Here is a 23920-nt window from a genome sequence, read left to right on the forward strand (position 1 = left end):
CAATGTTTTTTGTATAAATTATTTTTTCAAATTAAACAAAAATAAATATAAGAACAGGAAAAAAAAGAAAAATAGACCTGTCCTATCGCTGTCTCTACTTGCGCTTGCTCGGTAAATCCTCCCAATTTTTATTCGGCTCCTCTGCGCCAGTTAACGCGTAAGTATTTCATTAACTGGCGATTGAAGGCGTTGTGCATGGGAACTGGATCTGTTTCAATCTTTTTGTTCGCTTAAGTTTTTCTGGACCTGTTTTGTTCGTTTTTTTCTTTTTTTTTCCTTTCTCTTGTTCTCTTTTATTTTCAAAATGCGTGACTTTTTAAAATTCATGAACTCTGTTTTGAAATTCCGCGAACTTTCTTCAATTTCATGATTTTTTAAATTGATATTTTTTTTCAAATTCGTGAACTTTATATTTTCAAAATCGTTGAACTTTTTTCAAGTTAGTATTTTTGTAAAATTGACGAACTTTTTCTAAATTCATGTTATTCTTATTTCGAAATCAATGAAATTTTTGCCAATGCACGAACGTTTTTCAAACTTATGTCAAATACGTGAACATTATTTTTCAAAATCAATTAACTTTTTCAAATCGTCGTACTTTTTTTCTTCCAAAATCCACGAAGTTTTTCTGTTTTTGCTTATAAGTTTATTAACAATGCTTGTGCTAGCATGACTACCTGCAGATGTCTTCTTTGCTAGTCTTTGCTCCTGGACATATACTGCCGAGAGGTAGTATTTGTATTTTGGTTTTTGAATGTTGTATATTGGCTGGAGCTGTACCACCGGACATATCAAGTTGTGCTAGAAAAACATATTTTCTGGATGTTTGTGTCCTGAGTGTTCGACAGATTTCGCAAGGGTTCAGGTACTCAAGCATGGTTTGTGTCCTGACAAACTACACCATGAACAATTTGTTTTGGTCTGCCAAGCCCGTGTATGAAAAGCGCTAATCGCCTCACCGTATTAGCATGCCTGCATTGCATGGGTTCATTCTGTAAAATGACAACCGTTATAATGTACTACTTGCTCTATAACTTAATATAAGATGTTTTTAGTAATAACGATAGTACCAAAAAATGTGTTAAGGAATTAAGGACCATCAGCTCATTGTAAAAGCTACTACATTTTCCAGTTATGTGAAATGCATGATCCAAAACAATTGCAGGACCATCAACCTCATTGCAAGTACCCTACAGTGAAATGCTTTGTCTACGAAGCCGTGGCAATCACATCACACGATGAATGTCAGAAGGGCTACTACATTCCAGCATCACTACAAAACTGTTCAGCCATTGGTCGCAACACTTTCAGTAGTTCTAGAGCTGCTGAGTTTTCTGAATCTGTATCTATCCATCTATAGGCAAAAGTTGACACCATCATATCCGAAGCAGCGAAACTTGTGAACAGGTGAACTGTCGGGACTCCCGCTCTGATCTTCTTCTACTGTGCATCGACATCCGGGTATCGCAGCGCGTCGTAGCCTGAATTAGCAGAAATTATGAGCGAGTTAGGCGGAAGACCAATAATAATCAATAAAAAGATCAAGAAGCAAAAACCTGAAACAACATAATGCGCAAGAAACTAAACATTTTATACACTATTGCAAGATACTGGACCTAAATTTTATTCACGGTTTAGAAAATTATTAGTATCTTCTCTGCAAAGGTGAAATGAGATGACTGAACTTGATTTGGCCTTTTAGCTTCCATAATTTCTACTAGCGGCAAACATATGGAATCGACGAACTGAATTATCTCAATGAAGAACAGAAATGTCCAACTAGCTTTGATAAATACACTATTTCCATCCAACTACTTTTACTTTCTATAGGACTAGAGCAGTTTCAGCCAATTCCCAGGTTCTAACAGAATGTATCATAATATTACGACCGGTCATGTACAAAACCTGAATACAAATCATGTGCAGAAACAAGATTTAGTTTACTGACATTCATCGTGTTGGAAACTGAATTTTGTTCAGAGGTTATTCAAACACAAGCAAAATGGGCTAAATCAAACAGATATCATCACCATCTACTCTGTCTGCAACTGTTAGTGTGATCAACGGAGTACAAGATTACAACAGTTGCAGACAGCTCACACTAACAGTTTCAGACTTCAACAAATTCAGATAACTGTTTTTCAGACTAGAACAATTTCAGTAAACTGTTCTTCAGACCACAACAGTTTCAGTAACAAAATCAGTCAAAGATTCACCATAGGGGCATGGAGAGAGGCTCTCACCAGGGGTCCCGGCCAGGAAGACGACGATCTCGAGGGTCCCGCCATAGCCACCGTCGGGCAGGTCGACGACGAGCGGGGTCAGCCTCCCGTGGCGGCCCCCTCGGACGCACATGGCGACGTTCGGGTCGTCGACGTCGATGTGGGCCGCCAGGTAGCCTCTCAGGCTGAACGCGGACCTCCCCCTGAACCAGAACTGCTGCCAGCCGTCGTCCTCGGGGTCCTCGGGGTAGGGCCCGTCCTCGAGCGCCAGCACGAACCGGATGCGCCGTCCGGGAGAACTGAATATGGCGGAGAATATTGGGCGGTTCTGCAGTTGAAGCGCAGAGAATATGGTTATGTTCTGGAGATCAACAACTGCTCGAAAATTCGGCAAGAACAGAACTGCAGTTCAAAATGAACGACGCCGAATAATCCAATTCGCTCAATCGATAGGAGCAATTCAAGAAGGGGGTCATGGCGAACTCACCGGGCTATGATCGGCAGGCATGGCCTCCTCTCCCGGGATGGGCTCGATGCCTCGGATCTCCCGTTCCGCTCCCCGGCGCGTGAATATGACGGAGAGGTCTATTAGGGGAGTCTGCACTCGGCAGTCGCCATTAACCATAGTTATGTTCGGGAGATCAAGAACTCTCCTGGCAACTGAAAGAAACTAACACAATTCGCAATCGCCAAAAGCGTTCAAGAAACGGGTCATGGCGAGCTCACCGGAAGCGGGCCAGGAATGGCAGGTATGCCCGCCTCCCTGAAGGGGATGGGCTCGACGATCCAGTACATCATGGAGCTGGCCTTGTCGTCGACGCTGACGCCGGTGGAGTTCCAGGGGAGGTACTTGCCGTTGGCGCGGAGGTAGTGGCCTTCGCCATGGCGGAGCAGGACGACGTCGTCCGCGAAGCCCGACTCGACGGCCCGCCACTTGATGGCCTCCACCTCCGGCTGGTCGTAGTCGCGTAGCTCCGGGCGGAGGCCGTGGTGGCCTCGCCTCGCCGGCGTGGCCGTGGCGGACAGGTAGCGGCCGTAGGCGGCGCTGTGGAGGAGCAGGTACGGGCCATCGCCGTCGGGGTCGCCATCGCCGTCTCCGTTGCCGTCGCCGTCTCCGTTGCCGTCGCCGTCTCCGCCATCGTAGATGTGCACCGCCCACGCCGCGTTCATGGAGGCGCGGTGCTGGCTGAGCGTGACGCTCTCCCCGTCGTCGTCGGCGTGGAGGTAGGTGCGCTGCACGCGGCTCCGCAGCCGCACGTGCTGCCCGTCCTGGAAGCGGTCCATCGGTCGCCGGCGCTGGAGGGTGGATGCGGTGGGCTGCTGCGCCTGCGCGGTGGGGAGAGGAGGGACTCCGGCGAGGAAAGCTGTTGGTTGAGGCGGTTGCGTTGGGCGCCAAAGGCGATGTATTTGAAGGCGCGGCAGGTGCTGGCTTTGGGCGGGCTTGCGGGCCGTATCCTCCGCCAAAGCCCACACTACCTAACACCGTCTCTTCCTGCACAGGCCCGCATCACGAGCCTCTTTCCTTATCATAGTTGATAGTCATTTTGTCTCAAAAAGAAAAGTTGATAATCATTTTATTACTACAACCAGCCGTTTCTTTTAGGGCCGTTGTTGCGAGTGAGAGACCAAACTTTTGGGCAATACCGAAAAAGGGTTTCCCCGCTTTGTATTACAAAGCATCAACACCGATACAAAGGAATGCTCGAGCGAGAAGCACAATAAGCCCAAAAGAAGGAGAAAGAACAAAGAAGAAGAAAGAAATGCCAACAACGGCAGCGTGAAAGCGCGGATGACCCGCCAACGCTGCGCCCTTCGAAATTGACCCACCACAGACCCAGGATCCGACCCGCCGCGCACCAAGCAGCACCTCCAGCAAGGGATGCGACGTCGACGACGCTGTTGCCCGGACGTGTCCTAGGGTTTCCCCCGGCACGCGAAAGGAAGTGGGGGATGGATACATCCGACACCCTCCAAGAAGGGATGGTAGCAACCTCAGGTGTCACCGCATCGGAGCCGGAAGAGAGCCGGCAAGGGATTTCTCCCGCACTCCAAACCCCACCGCCCAACCAGGCCGGAACCAACCAGCCACCTCGCCGCCCACCAGCATGCGCCACCACGGTCTTGACACCACCCACGCCGCCTCACCGAGATCACCACCACGAGGCCAAGAGGATGGAGAGAGACGCATTAGGCAACAGGAGCAGCGGCACCGGAGCCACGCGGGAGGGAACTACCTCCACCGCCATCGTGCGGGAGGCCGAGTCTCCGGCACCGTCGCGGTCGCCGTCCGGACGCAGCAGCAAGGCATACCAGGCCACCCCCGGCCCGGCCAGGCCCGATTTGGGCCCGTAAAGCCCCGCCGGCCACGCTGCAGCAGGGCGGCACCAGCGCCGCCAACATCCACCCGCCCATCGCCGCTCCCCTGCCTCCCGGAAGCCACACCGACGACCCTCCCCGCCGCCGTCCCGCCCAGACCCAGATGGGGCCCGAAGGGCCCAGATCTGGACCGAGCGGGCGCCGCCAGATCGCATTGCCGCGCCGCCCCGCCGCCAACGGCAGCACCACCGCCCAGAAGATCCCCCGCCACCACGCCGGAGAGCACCGCCGCCGTGCCGGACCGCCGCCACCTGGGAGCACCCCGCAGCGCCGCACCGCCCCGCGTCGGAGCGACCCGCGAGGGGAAAGGCTAGAGGCCGCCGGCGCCGGCGCCGCCCAGGCCAGGCCCGGCGCCGGACGCCAGCGATGGCGGCAAGGAGAGTGGGGAGGGGGAGGGCGAGGGGAGGAGGGGCCGGAGGCGCGACTGGTCGCCCGCGGGGACGACGCGGTCGCGGGAGCTCTTTATGTTTTCGCCGAGCACTGGGCTTACACTGGAGGATGTCACTTTTGGGCAATAACTTCAGTAGCGAGGACGCCCGGGCAATATTCGATTGTACTATTTCCCATAGCTATCATGTTTCCTTCTTTTTTTTGCGGGCTAAAAGAGATTTTCAGTACTTAGTGATTGGGGATACAATCACTGTGATACAGCAAATCAATCTCACGGGTCCTGACCTCAACCACACTGCCGTGCGCGTGGTGTGATGTCCAAGCCGAGCTAGGCGGTGAGCTACATTATTACATTCACGGCGTACTGAACAGACGAAGTGTTGGCGCCCTTGTTGCAGAAGCCGTTTGATCTCACCGACAATGGCCGCACTAGGCGATCTGTTGGTCTCCACGCAGTTGATCATCTGGACTGCCGTCTGGGCGTCCGACTCCAAGATGAAGGGCGCTGCACTCCACTCAAGAGCAAGGCCAATGCCTTCCATGCATGCAAATAGTTCCGCCTCCAGTGCATGATCGCATGTGTGAAGGAACCGACATGAGGAGAAGATAATAGCCCCATGGTTGTCTCATAGGATCATGCCTACACCTCCCGTACCAGTCTCCTCCATGAATGCTCCATCTACATTTAATTTGTTCCAGCCAGGTGGTGGTGCTTCCCAGTGGTCAAGCGGTCGTCCAATCACCGCCATTGCGGTTTGCTTCTCCTTTTTCCGAGCAGCATGAGCATGAGTAATCACCATCTTCCCTTTGTCAATATCTCCCATAGGGTATTGCTGGATGGTTAAAAGAGAGTCAATGTAGCTGCATATGAAGCGTTTAGACGCTTCCGTCGGTGGTGGCGACTTGTGCTGTGTAATCTCATCCCGTACATTGCCAGATACGCCACAACGTCATCAAGAGTGGGAGGCGCTCCTGCTCACCACAATTGTCCAGGAGTTGGAGTAGCCAGTCTGTTTTTGTGTCGTGTACCTCTTCCATAGCTATCATGTTTCCTTTGTAATTGTAATCCCTAAGAATAGCGCCCCAAACCTCCTCATCAAAGGAAGCATCTACATTTAGTTTAACCTGGCCATAGGGTGGTCGGAGGGGCATGAGCAACTTAAACCCTACATCAGTAATTATTATAAAAATCTATCCGTAGCCTTGCTACCTCTTGAGCATGAGTTAGTTTTTTCCTTGAAGAGGAAAGGATGATGCAGCAAAGTAGAGTAAGTATTTCCCTCGGCTTTTGAGAACCAAGGTATCAATCCAGTAGGAGACAATGCGCAAGCCACCGAATACCTGCACAAACAAACACCAATTTGCACCCAACACGATAAAGGGGTTGTCAATCCCTTCACGGTTATTTGCAACGTGAGATCTGATAGAGATGGATAAACGATAAAGTAATATTTTTGGTATTTTTGGTTTATGGAAAGTAAAAATATTGCAAAGAAAGTAAATAGGAAACTAAAATTGTAGACCGGAGACTTATATGATGGAAAATAGACCCGAGGGCATAGGTTTAACTAGAGGCTTCTCTCAAGATAGAAATTATTATGATGGGTGAACAAATGACTGCCGAGCAATTGATAGAAAAACGCAAAGTTATGACGATATCTAAGGCAATGATCATGAATATAGGCATCACGTCCGTGTCAAGTATACTGACTCCTGCATGCATCTACTACTAATACTCCACACATTGACCGACTCCTGCCTGCATCTAGAGTATTAAGTTCATAAGAACAGAGTAACACATTAAGTAAGATGACATGATGTAGCGGGATAAACTCAAGCAATATGATGAAAACCCTATCTTGTTATCCTCGATGGCAATATTACAATACTTGTCGGTTCCCCTTCTGTCACTAGGATCCAGCACCGTAAGATTGAACCCAAAGCTAAACACTTCTCCCATTGCAAGAAAAACCAATCTAGTTGACCAAGCCAAATCGATAGTTCGAAGAGACTTGCAAAGATATCAAATCATGCATATAAGAATTCAGAGAAGATTCAAATAATATTCATAGATAAGTTGATCATAAATCCAGAATTCATATGATCTCGACAAACACACCGCAAAAGAGTATTACATCGAATAGATCTCCAAGAACATCGAGGAGAACATGGTATTGAGAATCAAAGAGAGAGAGAAGCCATCTAGCTACTAGCTATGGACCCGTAGGTCTGCGGTAAACTACTCACGCTTCATCGGAGAGGCAATGGTCTTGATGTAGAAGCCCTCCATGATCGAATCCCCCTCTGGCAGGACGCCGGAAAGGGCCCCTAGATGGGATCTCACGGGTACAGAAGGTTGCGGCGGTGGAAAACTTGTTTCGTGCCTCCCCTGGAAGTTTTTGGGATACTTGGGAATATATAGGAGGAAGATCTAGGTCAGGGGATCACCGAGGGGCCCACAAGGTTGGGGCGGGGGGGTGCGCCCTCCACCCTTGTGGACACCTCGTGGCTCTTCTGACTTGCACTCCAAGTCTCCTGTGTATCTTCTGGTCCAAGAAAAATCATCGCGAAAGTTTCATTCCTTTTGGACTGCGTTTGGTACTCCTTTTCAGCGAAACTATAAAACAAGGAAAAACAGGAACTGGCACTGGGCTCTAGGTTAATAGGTTAGTCCCAAAAATAATATAAAATAGCATATTAATGCATATAAAACATCCGAAACAGATAATATAATAGCATGGAACAATCAAAAGTTATAGATACGTTGGAGACGTATCAAGCCTCAGAGGAAGAAAACTTCTCAATGGATGAGTCCCGAACAGATGACACCCCCCAGGTCGTTGATGAGGAAAACAGACTTCTAACAGCCCCATACTCTCAGGAGGAAGTTAGAAAAGCAGTTTTCTTAATGGAACACAACAAAGCCCCGGGTCCGGATGGTTTTCCCGCCGAGTTCTATCAGAACTTCTGGGAAGTCATCAAACCGGATCTCCTACTTTTGTTTAGCGACCTACATGCTGGCCAACTTGAATTGCTTCGCTTTAAACTTTGGTGAGATTATTTTATTTCCTAAGGTTAATGAGGTTGAAAGGATACAACAATATAGACCAATTTGCCCCCTTAGTGTTAGTTTTAAAATATCTACGAAGGTTGTGACAATCAGGCTAAATATTGTTCCTGAACACGTGGTTCGTCCTTCACAGACTGCTTTTATGCAAGCAGACACATCCTAGATGGAGTTGTTATCCTTCATGAAACAATCCATGAATTGCATCGAAAAAAGTTAAATGGGATGGTACTCAAAATAGACTTTGAAAAAGCTTATGACAAAGTCAAATGGCCATTTCTTCGACAGACTCTCAGAATGAAAGGATTTTCTGCAGAGTGGCGCACTATGATCCATAGCTTCATTTCTGGAGGTAGTGTTGCCATTAAGGTCAATGATGACATTAGACGCTATTTCCAAATGAAAAAGGGATTGCGACAAGGTGACTCCATATCGTCCATGCTATTCAATATAGTGGCGGATATGCTAGAGGTCATGATTGAGCGTGCCAAGGTTGATGGTCAAATTGATGGGGTAGTAAATCATCTAGTTGATGGGTGGTCTCTCTATACTTCAATATGTCGATGATACGATTCTCTTCATTGATCATGACCTTGAGAAAGCGAGAAATCTGAAATTAATTTTATTCGCATTCGAGCAACTCTTAGGTCTTAAGATCAATTTTCACAATTGGCGAGGCTCAAGACGACTCCCACCTATAAGCCAAACTATTTGGATGCAGGTTGGGCCAGTTTCTGATCACATATTTGGGGATACCAATACATTGTCGGAGACTCACAAATGCTGAATGGAAACACGTCGAGGAGAGACTACAAAAAAGACTTAGCAGTTGTAAAGGTAAACTGTTGTCTCTGGGTGGAAGATTGGTCCTCATAAATTCAGTACTAAGTAACATGGTACTATATATAATTTCCTTCTCCTAGTTGTTGAAAGGAGTTTTACATAGATTGGATTATTTCCGATCAAGATTCTTCTAGCAAGGAGATAACCAGAAAAAGAAATATCAACTGGCTAAATGGAGTGTGGTTTGCTATCCCAAAGACCAAGGTGGGATGGGAATTCATGACCTTGAGGTCAAGAATAGGGCCCTCCTCGGCAATTGGTTGTTTATATTACTAATGGAAGATGGTGTATGGCAAACCCTCCTAAGGAGAAAAAATGTGGGTTCCAAGACGGTATCTCAAGTATACTGGAAGCCTGGCGATTCTCACTTTTGGGCGGGTCTGATGGCTACGAAGAAATATTTCTTCTCTTATGGATCCTTCTCAATTAAGGACGGCTCGAAAATTAGATTCTAGGATGATAAGTGGCTAGGAAATGCCACACTCCGAGAATAATATTCGGCTCTATACAACATTGTGGGTTACAAGGGTGATACTATCACCGCGGAATGGAATCATTTCCACCTGTGACGTTCAGAAGAGATTTAATTGGACCCAGACTTCAATCATGGTACACCCTGCTCCAGCAGTTGTCCATGGTGCATTTGTCACATGGGTATGATGTATTTCGATAGAACCTACATGGGAATGGACAATTCTCAGTGGAGTCTATTTATAGAGCGTTAATCCAGTCTGATGTGTCAGTTGATAATAACAAGAAGATCTGAAAGATGAAGATACCTCTAAAGAATAATTTTTTTGCATGCTATCTTCGTCGTAGAGTCATTCTTACTAAACATAACCTTATTAAGAGAAATTGGCATGGAAGTCCGCAATGTGTCTTTTGTCACCATGATGAGACAATAAAATATTTATTCTTTTAATGCAAATTGGCTAGTTCTATATGGCCAGTTATCAAGATAGCTTTTGGCTTGTATCCTCCTTGTAGTGTTGCTAATGTATTTGGCAACTGGTTACATGGGATAGATTACAGGTTTAGAACTATTCTTAGGGTGGGAGCACTTGCCGTTATTTGGTCGCTTTGGGTATGCAAAAATGATAAGGTGTTTAACGATAAAAATACTTCTCTGATGCAGATTATCTACAGATGTACTGGGTCTTTTCGTTTATGGTCCTCTCTGCAACGTGTGGAGAATCGATACCTGTTTACGGAGGTATGTACATGATTGGAGGATATGGCGAGGGATAATTTTACCCAACATGGGTGGCAGCATGATCTTAGGATTGGCCCACCTCCGCTTTAGGCGTCATACAAACTCTACATGTTTCTTTGTATTTCGCCTTTTTAATTTTTGTTTGTGTGAGAGGACTTGTTTGGCTGTGTGCATCATAATTATGCACAGGCCGGGTGTAATACTTAAACCTTTAAAGTAATAAAGCGCCCTTTTTTGAAAAAATAGGGTGGTCAGATCCATCCACCTTTCTGATTAGACTCGGGGGAAATCCCTGCAATGTAGTTTTCTGTTAGCACACCCACTGACCGGGGCAATAACTTCAGCTGCTTGTTTCCCTTCCCCATGCATCTTCTTTCTTCTCCCCCACCAGATATACCACACACCTACAACTATTGTTTAATGAATGGAAGCTTTTCTGACCAAGTATCCCAACCTCATGTACATGCCAATTAAACAGTTGTTCAAGCACCGGCTCACCTACTCGGTCCGATGCAGAAGCTCTTTTAACAATTTCTTTGAGAACAAGGTTCTTCCACACGGTATTACCTTTAGAGCACAAACAATACTCCCTCTATTCTTAAATATAAGTCTTTTTAGAAATTTCAATAAAAACTACACATGAATGTATATAGAAATATTTTAGTGTAGATCCACTCATTTTGCTTCATATGTAGTCTGCATATTGTAATTTCTATAAGGACTTATATTAAGGAAGGTCCATTTGCATTTATGTCCCTAACTCGAACCACCTACTCAGATTTGCCTCTACTTTCGAAGCCTGCTCAAATTTGCCCCTCCGCCGTTAGGTGACCTTATAGAAATGCCCTTCCATGCCGTTTCTGTTAGGTCAAAGGCCTTTGACCGTCTACCGGACGTTTTCTGGACATTTTGCCCTTGCCTCCGTGTGTCACTTACATGTGGGAACCACTCAAAGAAAAAAGAAAAAGAAAAAATGCTTTCTCTCACCCCTCTATCTCTCACTTACACGTGGGTCCCAACTAATAAAAATAAAAATAAAACTAGATATGGACCGGTCAAACTCTGTATAGGGCCCACATGTCATTGTTCAATTATTTTCTGAAAGAGTGAGTCAACTGCTATGCTGAATATTCTCGTTTATATTAAATTAAACTAATGTGCACGTAAACTAATTCCTTCGAGGGTTCCCGACGGCGACCAAATCTCACGGCGGAGGCACATCGGGAGGCTGCGGGGAGGCCGGCTGAGGGAACCACGCGATAGCCTTTGCTCGACCGCGTCCACATATGGTGTCTTAAGACCATATGGTCACCGGAGCTGATGGCGAAGACCGTTCCGGCGGCGACTCTGGGCAGCGCAAGCGGGCGAGCTACTGTGCAAGAGGGAGAGGCTAGCAGGATGTGCGCGACTAAGGAGATGACTAGGGGCACGATGGCGATGCTGCTGGGGCTCGAGGAAGACTGAAGTGTGTACTTCAACGACGGCGGCCATGGCAGTGCTCGGAGCTCGCGGGGAAGACGACCGGAGGTCACAAGGCCTTCTGTAGAGGACGCCCACAACGTTCTAGGTACCTCAGGATGCTCGGGGAACGTAAGGGGTCGGCCAGGGAGCTTCAATGGCGTCGAATCGGCGATGGCTATTCTAGATCAGAGGCAGGAAGATGCATTGTGGCACTCAGTCCTGAGTTTCTCTGGTCGAATTCGTAAGATGGGAGGGCGAGGGCATCTCGTACGAGCTTCCTGGCGAGGTGGTGGTGCTTGGGGTTGCCGTTGGTCGCGCGGAGATGAAGGCAGCGGCGACGGTGGCGCTCTGCACAAGAAGGAAGGGAGAGGGAGGGAGGAAGGGAGAGGGGAAGGTCTGGAGGAAGGGGTGCGGCGCGTGGGGAGCTAGCGGCGGTGGCGCACGGTCCCTAGGCAGCCGGCGCTCGCCGGAAGTGAGAGAGAGAGAGGTTGTGAGGTAGGGGGAGAGAGGTGGGAGGTGAGAGAGACACCGTGAGGGGGCCACATGTAAGTGTGTTAGAGAGAGGGGGTGAGAGAAAGAGTTTTTTCTTGAGCGGGTCCCACATGTAAGTGATAAATGGAGGCAGGGGCAAAATGTCCAATAAACGCCCCGTAGACAGTCAGAGCCGTTTGACCGGACGGTGACGGAACGAAAGGGCATTTTTATAAGGTGAACTAACGGCAGAGGGGTAAATTTGAGCATGCTTTGAAATTAGGGGCAAATATGAGTAGTGGGTTCGAGTTAGGGACACAGATGTAAAAGACCCATTAAGGAACGGGGGGAGTAGATGTTTGGTGTCCTCCAGTTCTTGCTCACAGATCGGGAACTGTCCCAAATCTTTTAAGTGCCTGTTAGCCAAAGTGATCCAAGAAGGTAAGGTGCCATAGAGGGTACACCACAAGAAAATCTTAACCTTTACTGTGCAACCCATTCTCCACATTCTTTCCCAAGTTGGATTAGAAGAGATATATCCAATTCCATCCAAGAAGCTTGCCGGCAGGTACCCCCAAAACACAATTCTCCAGAGTGAGCTTTATATGGTAAGTTCTGATATTCGAAATCGTTTCTCAGAGGTCCTCGACCAACTGGTTGACATTTTTGGTTTTGGCAACCACATGTTCTATGTAAGCCTCGATAGTTTTCCCAATTTTCTTTTCCAGGCATGTTTGAATCATGTGTTGGTATGTTGCGCCTGCGTTCTTTAGTCAAAGGGCATTGTGTTGAATGGTCCGTAGGGTGTGATGAAAGTCGTGGCCACTGATACGTCTCCAACGTATCTATAATTTTTGATTGTTCCATGCTATTATATTACACCTTTTGAATGTTTATGGGCTTTATTTTACACATTTATATCATTTTTGGGACTAACCTACTAACCGGAGGCCCAGCCTGTATTGCTGTTTTTTTTGCCTATTTCAGTATTTCGAAGAAAAGGAATATCAAACGGAGTCCAAACGGAATGAAACCTTCGGGAGCGTGATTTTTGGAACGAACGTGATCCAGAGGACTTGGAGTGCAAGTCAAGAAGCAGCCAAGGCGGCCACGAGAGGGTAGGGCGCCCCCCCCCTATAGGGCGCGCCCCCTGTCTCGTGGGCCCCTCGGGCAGCTATTGACGTACTTCTTCCTCCTATATAAGCCTACGTACCCCGAAAACATCCAGGGAGCCAACGAAACACAATTTCCACCGTCGTAACCTTCTGTATCCGTGAGATCACATCTTGGAGCCTTCACCGGCGCTCTGCCGGAGGGGGAATCGACCACGGAGGGCTTCTACATCAACACCATAGCCCCTCCGATGAGTTGTGAGTAGTTTACCACATACCTTCGCACTACTAGGAAAAAGCCTACTAATGGCGCACCGGTTTTGCCTACTAATGGCGCACTACCGGTGCGCCATTAGTAGCACGCCACTAGTATTTTTTACTAATGGCGCACCACTGGTGCGCTATTAGTATTTGGTGTACTAATGGCGCACCAGGCAGTGCGCCATTAGTATGTAACACCATGCGCGATTAGTATGCCTCCCGGGGGGCCATATGTAACCATGTGCTTTGTCATACTAATGGCGCACTCTGCCTTGATGCGCCATTAGTATCCTTTGGCATACTAATGGCGCACCTTGTGGTGATGCGCCATTAGTATGAATATTTGTTTTTTTGCTTTTCTGATTTTTGCGCAGGTTACAAAATATATTATTGGACAGAATATAGACAGCAGCACACAGCAACAGCAGATTCATCGAATACAATAGAAGATTAGTCTCCGAATACAATTCATCATATTAGTCTCCGAATTCAAAAGACCGAACAAAGATAAAACATTACAAGTCTCAAGACCGCGAGTATCGAGTTTGTCTTCACATTACAAGTCGATATCGATCATCTAAACTACCATCACATAAAAGAGAGTTGCGGTCATCATGATGAGCATCATCGCGATCAAACTGATCTTCATCCGGTTCCTCCAACGCTCCCTCCTCTCTCCCGCTAGATAGCGGGCGTATCTAGATTCGGCCTCCGCCCTAGTGGTGTACCCTTTGTAACTGTTACCGCTGAAACGGTGAACCTGTCTCCGACACTCCTCCCAGTCGTCGTAGACTCCGGGAACCTTACCCTTGTACACGACATATGACGGCATCTCTATGCACAAGCCAAACAACAGACAATACATAAGCAATATGTAAGTATGCAACAAAAGGATCGGAAGAGAAAAGCAAGACATTAATAGCACGATTCATGGTCCTACTAATAAATAGCATCGATTACATCTAAGTTGAACGACTGTCCAAACCAAAGAGACATACGAATTCATTAAAGTTTAATTACAACATGAGCCAATCAATGTTTCAGAACTACACATCACTACTTTCGACTCGACTCATCGGACAGGAGCGTGGATGAAGCCGCCGTCTGTCGTGATGGTCATGAAATCGCGGTCGTTGTCACCCTGCATTTGTAGCGTTCCATCTATCTCATTGTTGGACGGTTGATATCTGAGGTAGAACTGCCCCGAGGTATGAAGGACATCTTGATGGATGATGTCCGCAAACTCCGACTGGATGCGAAAGAATTCTTGTCTGAGGTCCGCGTCCTGGGTTGCCGACAACCTCGCAGCCCAATCTTTGAGACTATCTGGTAGTAGAAGGTGATGATGGTCCCTTACAATCGCTCGCATGTGATGGAGGGCGTAGTAGGCATCCTTCTGACCGCCAGGCGGCTGCTTGACGCAGCAGAAATTTGTATTGTGTGAGAAGGTGTGCTTGCCGTACTTACGAACTGCCCTGGTGAAGGTGCCTCCAGATTTGGCGTAGCCGGGGAGAACATCATCAAGAACTTTCTTGACATTTGTGTAGTCTATCTTGGAGTTACGGTTCGGGTCGAAATACGTGGCCATGGAATATTTCGGGCTTAAGAGGATGAGTGTGCAATGTGTGTCACTGCACAGAACACGGAATGTTAGAAAAAAAAGAACGATCGAAATCTAAGAAATCATATGTTACGGGGCGGTTAAGGGATGACTTACTCGGGAAAGTAAGCCACAAGGAAGTTATCCTTATCTGGGTTTGCCAGAATGACGCCTTCGAGGTGTGTACTCGCAACTTGGCGGTCCCCAGCGCTACTCAAGTGCTTGGCACGCATGTAGAAGGGGTTGACTATCACGATGTCCGGGGTCGTGTCTCTAATGATCCGCATCTCCATACTCAGCGAAAACAGTTGAACGAAGGTGTAGTGCAGCCGATGAAGGTTAAACATAGCAAAGATGTCATCAAACCGCAGGACGATTGTACCCCCGATGTCGCCATCCACAAAGCCCTTGCCCTCTGGCACCTTGGCCACGAAAACCGGGTATGCCACATCATTCTCTCTGAGACGCCGCTTCTCCAAAGAAAGAACACTGTCGTGCAGACTCCGCATAGCACCGATTGCAGCATTGAGCATATTTGGTGGTAGCATCGCCCTACCCGCCACATGCACCCTCCTCGAGATATCCTTAGGTGAAGGTGGCCCGTCCTGAGCACGGATCGAATTCGGTGCCGGCTGGCTCGCACCGGCACCCTTGTTAGTCTTTCGTTTCCGTCCCTTCTTCTTGATCTCCTGTAATGGGACCGAGTTCTTCTCACACACCGTCTTCTTGAGCGTGTTGGGGCTGATAATATTTCGCACCTCAGCTATCTGAGGCTCGGTGAAGGTGGAAGCTGGAGGCGTCTCCTAAGAACCGAATGCCAGACGACGCCTGTTGCAATTGGATTTCTCCATCGTACCAGCTAGATTGCGGTCGTCTTGGTTGGGTTCTTGAGAAAGAGGCCCGCAGAACTCGTCACCGTACCCATGTTTGGCAAAGTACTTATCGACTTTGGTAAATGTACCGTCGTCGTTGTCATCATCGTTCGGATCCTGTGCCATAGGGATGTCTGTATCCTGTGCCATAGGGATGTCCGGCACAGGGATGTCCGGCAGGTCCGGTAGCATTGCAGCGTTCTTGCCATGGCTTGGCGCCGGCATGACTGGCGGTCTTGTCTGTGGGGTGGTGTCCCCCGCCCCCAAACAAATCTGGCTGTTCGGCCAAAGCAGGGGCCAGTTTACGCAGGCGCTGAGGGTCATCTCATCTTCTTCATTGGCCCCAGCGGGTCAAATCGGAGGTAACAGCTCGTCGCAGCCTGGCAGCACCTGAACCACTTTAACCCTGTACACTATGGGTGGCATCGGATTACCGTGGAACATGGGGTTGCCCGGTTGAACGATTCTTCCCTTGGCGACATCGACCAACTCGGCGCCCACGAAGTGCAGAAGAGTGCAAGGAACGTCGGCGGCGCCCTGTGAAAACATGTACAAGGCGTCAGGGATGCCCAGTCAAAGGCAAGGAGATGAAGTCATCAGCCGAGAGGCTTAGTTACCATGATGCCGTCGAGCTCGGCTAATGTCGAGGCACCGCTAACAGCAGGCGTGCAACTGACGGAGGGGGCGCTTGCTGGCGAGGTGCCGGCCAGCATACACCCGGGTGCATTAAGCTCCAATGCCCGTGCCGCCGCCGGAGACACGAATACCACCTCCGGCGGAGACACCAATGGTGTCGCCGCCGGAGACACCAATGGCGCCGCCGGAGACACCAATGGCTCCGCCAGAGACACCAATGACACTGCCTGCGCGCTATGTGAGTTGCTGGCCGTGAAGCTGGGAATCGGGGGACACCCCCGTTGGCCGCCCGCAATCCACGTCGTCAGCCCATGAATCAACGTAGGAACCATGGCGTTGAGCTTCGTTCCCAGTTGTTGTTCCACTTGCTCTTGGACAAGCTCCGAAATCCGTGCCACTTGTGCCTTGAGTGCTTCAACCTCGCGCGTCTGGCTTTCCGAGCTGGTCTTTTTCTCCTTCCGCACACCAGCGGTATAGTATGACCCCCATTTTGTGGACAAGCCTTTGCCGGCCACATGACCAGCTGACGTCGGCTTAGTGAGCTTATCCTTCTTTTTCATTACGTTCAACGCCCTATTTAAAGGGGTGTCGAAAGGGGAGCTCTGAGATGACCCCGCGCTACTGCTTTCAGTGTCCTGCGAAAGGAACGTGAACCATTTAGAAATATTGGGGATTAATTAGAGTGCAACCATATGGAGCTAATTACGCGGGGGTGTATTCCTTACCAGAACAAGCTCAGGCGCCCTGGTCTTCAGATCCGTGGTAAGCTCCTTTGTTATCGGGTCCTTCTTGTACCGGGCCCTGACAAAGTTCCTGGTCTGCTTGTCACCGCTGTATTTCTCGAAGCGGGGCGGTAGGCCTTGCTCGGCACGCTCCGCGTCCTCCTTGTCCCATATAGGCTCCGCCACTCTGTAACCGCCGGGACCGAGTTTGTGTTCCCCTAAGTTCAACTCCCGCATTTCTTTCCCCCACTGACTTGATTCGGAGGTTGCGCTGCTCTCGCACTTGATCTTGAACTCCTTGTACTCATCTTCGCTCATCACAGGATATTTCGCCTTGATCTTCTCATAACTCTCACCTTTATCAATCATTCTCTTCACCACGCTTCTTCAGGTAGACCGGGCCGTGCTCATCTTCGTGAGGGCGGCACTGTTCACTTTATTCCCTGAGAGGCGTGTGTTTTCAAATTCGGCGGGGAACTTGTATCGTTCGTGCAGCTTCGTGAAGAGGAGGTTGCGCAAATTCCCGTGGTCCTTATGCCTAAGGTTATCGGTGTTGATCGAGACGGTGCTCCGGAGAATGCACCCGAGCTGAAGCGAGTACCCCTTGACTATATGTTTGGGCTCCATTGGATGCCCGTCAGAGTCCACTTGAGTGAATTCCTCCTTGAGGGTGCGGAGCGCATTCGGGCGCCGGTCCTTCCTTTGCTTCTTCGGTTGGCTGCCATCTGTGTGTGCGCCGCCATCATCAGTGGTGGCATCCTCGGCGGCACCATCAGTGGTGTCATCCCCGACGCCACTAGGGGTTGTGTAGTCAGGATCGGTGTCTTCCGCGGCGTCCTCATAGCGGTGAGGTTGTTCCTCCATCTCCTGGGACAGCTCCCAGAATTGCTTGCCGCCCGAACCACCGGCCTCATCGTTGTGGGCCATGTTTCGCTCTAAATAGGAAAAAAGTTTGGTCAAAAAGTTGGTTATTGTCAAGGAACAAGATCATGGTCTCATCATTTAGGGTTTGTCGACGCTGAGGCACCCTAAAAGCCTAAGCTTTCATCATTTAGGGTTTGTCGACGCCGAGGCACCCTAAAAGCCTAAGCGTACATCATTTAGGTTCTCATCGACACCGAGGCATCCGGGGCAGCCAAGTTAAGTTTTCATCATTTAGGGTTTATCGATGCCGAGGCACCCTAGGTTGGGCCTAATCACTTGGCACTAATCACTTGGCTCTATTGCCACCTATGTTGGGTTTATCATCTAGGGTTTGTTGATGCTAAGGAGATGTCTAAGTTGGGCCTAATCACTTGGCTCTATTGCCACCTATGGTTTAATGCAGCAAGAATAAAGGGGCAGTTGATCCTACTTAATTAAGTACTAAGATACCCCGGCCCATGCATTAGTAGCAAGTACCCCATATGTCCTATTTTTAGCAAAGTCATGCTAAAATTCACGGAAAATTTCAGCATGACCTTTGCTGAAAATAGGACATATGGAGTACCCGAATTTGCGGGAACGGAAGTTAATCAGCATTCTGGTAAACTCAAGGGCCTCTCGGGGTACCTGCAAAATCATCACGACACGATGGTCGGAGACAAAACCCAGCAAACTAGCACCACAATGTGCCTCTACTTTCATATGGATGAAAAGGCCACAGACCATATGGTCCTCTGCTTTCATATGGACAAAAATCAGCTCAACTTATGTGAGCTTCCATTCCAGATCTAATAGCAGCAAGTTGTTCACTTGTAGCTCAACTTATGTGAGCTGCCTTCAAGAAAAGAAATCTGCAGTGGCACATCTGCTCTCTGAATACATTGGCAAGAAACAAAACAACACCTAGTACCATCCATCTGCTATGGCCGTATCATGCAGTTTAACTAAGCACTAACAGGTAATTATATAACAGAAAACTTGGCGCGTACGTGTCACTTAGCTTGGGCAAGCAACATACCTCGTCCTCTTGGTTAGTCCAAACAAGCTGTATGCTGAGCCTCAACTCACCACCTGCACATTTTACAGCACCCATGAAATGAAAAACTAAACATAATTGTCAACCAACAAAACCAAAACACAAACAGGACTTCAAATTTTCACGATCAGGAAGAAAAACAGGGTTTTCAACTACTATATTCAGTTTCATGGCATCAGTTGAACAGTTGAAAAAGAACAAGCTTCATTTAAATATCTTGCTGCTAACAAACATAACTAATGTCAGTACTCAAAAAATAGAGTGACCACACAGGGAACAAACAAACTATTCACTTTTTATTTCTTCAGAATTGGACCAGACAGAGAACAACTCCTTGGAAGCAAACTGAAACCATGCTGAAACTATACTGAAACCATGCTGAAACTTTACTGAAACTACTCCTTGCAAGCAAACTGAAACTACTCCTTGGAAGCAAATTGTCTTGGAAGGAGTATTGTGTGCACAAATCTACTCCAACTAGTTGCTTTCACTTAGAGATTGTTAGCACAAACAGCATGAGTCATTCTTCAGACCGTTACAAATAGAAACAATGGCAACCAAGGTTAAAAACCAACAATCCAATATATTATTCTGAAACTTGATATATTGAAATCACTTAGCACTCTCTTTATGTGTTCATTCAACACTTAAAATTGAGGAAAATAATACCAACTAGGATCGGTATGACCTTCGTTTTTCATTTTCTGTATGATCAATTAAATCTTCTGCAAGCTTATATGAAAAGGTTCAGCAACTTGAAACATAACTCTTGCTTGGTGTTCCAAATCATTTCATTTATATTTCAAATAACAGTAGGAATTATTTCATAATAGAATTTACCCCACAAACAAATTCCTTTAATGCCATTTTCAAACTCTGAGTTGCCTGTGTTGCACTAAAACTAATTCAAATCATTTTTATAAAATTGCCACAAATTTTTTGGGAGACCCTATAATTCCTATAAATAATTTTTGAACAAAGACCCATCCTACTCTTTTGAAATTTTTGAGAGAAACACGCACTTTTCCATTCTGGTCCATTTTCAGTTTACAAAAACAACCCTATTTCCATTCTGAGGCCAGGACGCCCGGGACGCGGGCGGCTGTGCGAGGACAGGCAACAGCGTAGCAGAGCAAGCAGCGTCAGCAGTGGCGGCAAAACAACAGAGCAGCGGCAGCAGAACCATCAGCGATGGGAGCAACAGGGGGAAGGGGCGGCTGATGGGGGCGACGGGTGCATGCGACAGAGGGGGTAACTAGTGGGGGTGGAGGAGGCTCACCACGTGGAGGGCCGGAGGACAGCTCGACGAGGCCGGGGTGACGAGATGTGGGCGGACGAATGAAGAAGGCGGCGATGGCGACGGCTACGTGAGACCCCGGCTTGAGCTGGTTCCCTGAACGGAAGAAGCCAAACGCGGTGATCCTCCTGGACGTCTTCCCGCACGACAACGACGACGGTGGTCGCGGCAACGACGAGGGGGCCGCGGTCACCGCGCGATCTGATGAGTTCAAATCGAACTAGAGGGATGCTCAGGAGTGGCGGCGGCTTGCGGTGGTGAGGGGTGGAAGAGCTGCGGTGGTGATGGGTGGAGGAGCGCTGGATGTGGGGACGGGGTGCACTGGAAAGGGGTCGTCGGCGGCGAGGGGGAAAGGGATCTGGCTGCGGGGGGCGAGGGGGCTAGGGATTTGATCTGGCGCGGGGGGCGAGGGGGAAAGGGATAGAGGGGGAAAGGGATAGCAATGGCGCACCACCAAGGGGTGCGCCATAAGTACATCCATAGCAATGGCGCACCATCGAGGGGTGCGCCATAAGTAATTTTTTTATTGATAACAATGGCGCACCCGGCCCTCTCCTGGTGCGCCATTAGTAACTTTTATTTTTTATTTTTATTGATAAAAATTATTACACTATATACAGGAGATGAGTAGAGGAGGGAGGGAGGGAGGGAGCATTTACATTCGTTGACGGGTGCGGGGGGTCGTGAAAAAATATTTAGTTTCATCTAATATTTTTTTAGAAAATGACAAATCAAATCTGAAAACATTTATGAATGTGAAAAAATATCATCAAATTTCTTATTTGAAATTATTTATGAATATTAAAAAATATCATCAAATTTGTTATTTGAAAATATTTGAAAAAATATCATAAAAATTTAAAAATATTAATGAGTTCACAAAATATTAACAAATTCAATACTTTTTGTGAGTTAGAAATTCAATACCATAATAAACATAATTCAATATTCATGAGGACTAGAACAGAAGAAATATCATTTCAAAATGTCGAAATACAATCGAGAAATGAAGACTACGATTTAAATACAATCGATCTTAGCTAGCTATCTGTTCACAATCTTCTTGCCCTTCTTTTTCGCAAATGGAGTTCTTCTGTGGAACGGACGTCCTTTAGGTAGGGTGGTCCTGCTTCTTCTTGTGGTGTGTGCTGCTACTTCATCGTCGTCGTCATGTTCGATCTTCGGGTCGCCGTACTTGTCGAAGTCTTGCTCATTGGCTACTCCATCCATTCCGATGATCTTCCTTTTGCCTCTCCTCACGACAACACGACTGGGCTTTGACGGGTCGGTAATGAAGAAGCATTGGTCCACTTGGGAAGCCAGTACCCATGGCTCATTTTTCGCGGTGACGTTTGCGCCCGCGGTCTTGGATTTGGCTTCGGGTATAACCATGGTGGTGAAATACCGGTCTTCTTTTAGGACGCTCTTGGCCCATCTGACACGGAACATCGGGACCTTCTCTCCAGCGTAGCTCAGCTCCCAGATCTCCTCGATCCTTCCGTAGTATCTGTCCTTGTCGTTGCCGGTGTAGGATTCCATCGTTACCCCGGAGTTCTGATAACCATCGCTCTTCATGTCCTTGTTCTCGGTGTAGAATGTGTAGCCGTTGATATCGTACGCCTCATAGGTCATCAGGTTGTGCTCGGCGCCCTGTGACAAGGCGAATATGAGTTGTTCTTCCGCGGAAGAATCCTCATGTAAAGGGTACGACAGAAGCTTCTGCTTGAACCAACGCGTGAAACATGAGTTGTGCTCTTTGATTATATCTCCGTCCGTCCTCTGTTGGCCTCGGTCATTGTACGTCTTCTCAATAAAGGTTTTGTGCTCTACCACCCAAGGATCGACCACGTCTATGTGTTGTAGCGCGACTAGGTTTGCTCTTTCAAAGTCGGCGAGTCGACCCTCGAAGTCGACATGCATTTCGCGGCGACCCTCACGGTGACCCCATCCAGCGAGCCTGCCGAGGTGCCTGTTGACGGGCAGACCAACGGGGTTCTCGATGCCTAGATAATTCGTGCAGTAGGAGATGCACTCTTCGGTCAGAAAGCCCCTGGCTATACTTCCCTCTGGACGTGACATGTTGCGAACGTATCCTTTGATGACACCATTCATCCTTTCGAACGGCATCATGCTGTGCAGGAACGTCGGCCCGAGTTGGATGATATCCTCCACGATATGGACCAGCAGATGCACCATAACGTCGAAGAATGCGGGCGGGAAGTACATCTCAAGCTCGCATAGTATCACCACGATCTCTTCCTGTAGCCTTCTGAGTTGCCTCACGCCAATCGACTTCCGAGAGATGACGTCGAAAAAGTTGCATAGGCCAAATAGCGTTTCACGGACGTGCGCGTCCATGATCCCACGGATTGCAACTGGAAGTATCTGCGTCATCAGCACGTGACAGTCGTGAGACTTCATCCCGCTGAACTTCTGCTTCGCTGGGTCTAGGTATCTGCTTATCTTCCCCGCGTAACCGTAAGGAAGTTTTACTCCTAGGAGGCAGGTGAAAAACTGCTCGATCTCCTCCTGACTTAGAGTGAAGCACGCGGGAGGGTAGTCATTTCCGGTCTTCTTGGCCTTTTTGCCTTTGCGACGACTTTATGTGTCCTGCTTCACCTCATCATCATCATCATCATTAGCGTGAAGGTCCTGCCTGATGCTCATTGATTTCAAGTCTGCCCTTGCTTTCGGCCCATCTTTGGTCCTCTCTAGCATGTTGAGCAGGGTACCAAGCAGACTCTCGCACACGTTCTTCGTGATATGCATGACATCAAGGCTGTGAGGCACACGGTGGATCTTCCAGTACGGCAAGTCCCAGAAAACAGACCTCGTTTTCCATACCTTCAGCAGCGGCTCTGGCGCCTTTCGCTTCTTTCCCGGCTCTGGCGCCTTTTGCTTCTTTCCCGGCAGTGGGCAGTCTTTCCAATTTTTCAACAGCTCGTCTATTTCCTCGCCGCTCCTCGTACACGGGCGTTTTCGGGGTTCGGTTTCACCATCGAACAGATCCTTGCGTTTCCTCCACGGGTCATCGTCGCGAAGCCACCTTCGATGTCCCATGAACACGGTTTTCGAAGACCCGGGATCTCTATCTAGCTGGCGATACGTTGTGTCATCCATGCACCTTACGCATCCAGAAAATCCGTGGACTACCTGCCCCGCGAGATATCCGTAACCGAGATAGTCGTGCACCGTCGTGAGCAGTGCGGCTCTCATAGGGAAATATTCTTTCTCTGCGGCGTCCCACGTATTGGCTGGCGTTTTCCACAGCGTGTCTAGCTCCTCCTTCAGCAGCCCCAGATACAGATTGATGTCGTTCCCTGGTTGTTTCGGCCCTTCAATTAGCATACTCATGTGAATGTACTTCCTCTTCATGCACAACCAGGGGGGAAGGTTGTACATCCACACAAACACAGG

General features: G+C 48.3%; 1 protein-coding gene across 1 annotated transcript; it reads right to left on the bottom strand.

Moving 5' to 3' along the window:
- Positions 1-1106: 1106 nt before the first annotated feature.
- LOC123040446 (uncharacterized) lies at positions 1107-3615 on the bottom strand. The gene is made up of 4 exons (XM_044463285.1): positions 2949-3615; positions 2710-2820; positions 2244-2550; positions 1107-1481 (listed from the first exon to the last, which is right to left on the bottom strand). The coding sequence occupies exons 1-4, from the start codon at positions 3504-3506 to the stop codon at positions 1441-1443; spliced, it is 1017 nt and encodes a 338-aa protein (XP_044319220.1). The 5' UTR covers positions 3507-3615; the 3' UTR covers positions 1107-1440.
- Positions 3616-23920: the final 20305 nt, after the last annotated feature.

This window comes from Triticum aestivum, chromosome 2B, assembly GCF_018294505.1.
Source record: "Triticum aestivum cultivar Chinese Spring chromosome 2B, IWGSC CS RefSeq v2.1, whole genome shotgun sequence".
NCBI classification, from domain to species: Eukaryota; Viridiplantae; Streptophyta; class Magnoliopsida; order Poales; family Poaceae; genus Triticum; species Triticum aestivum.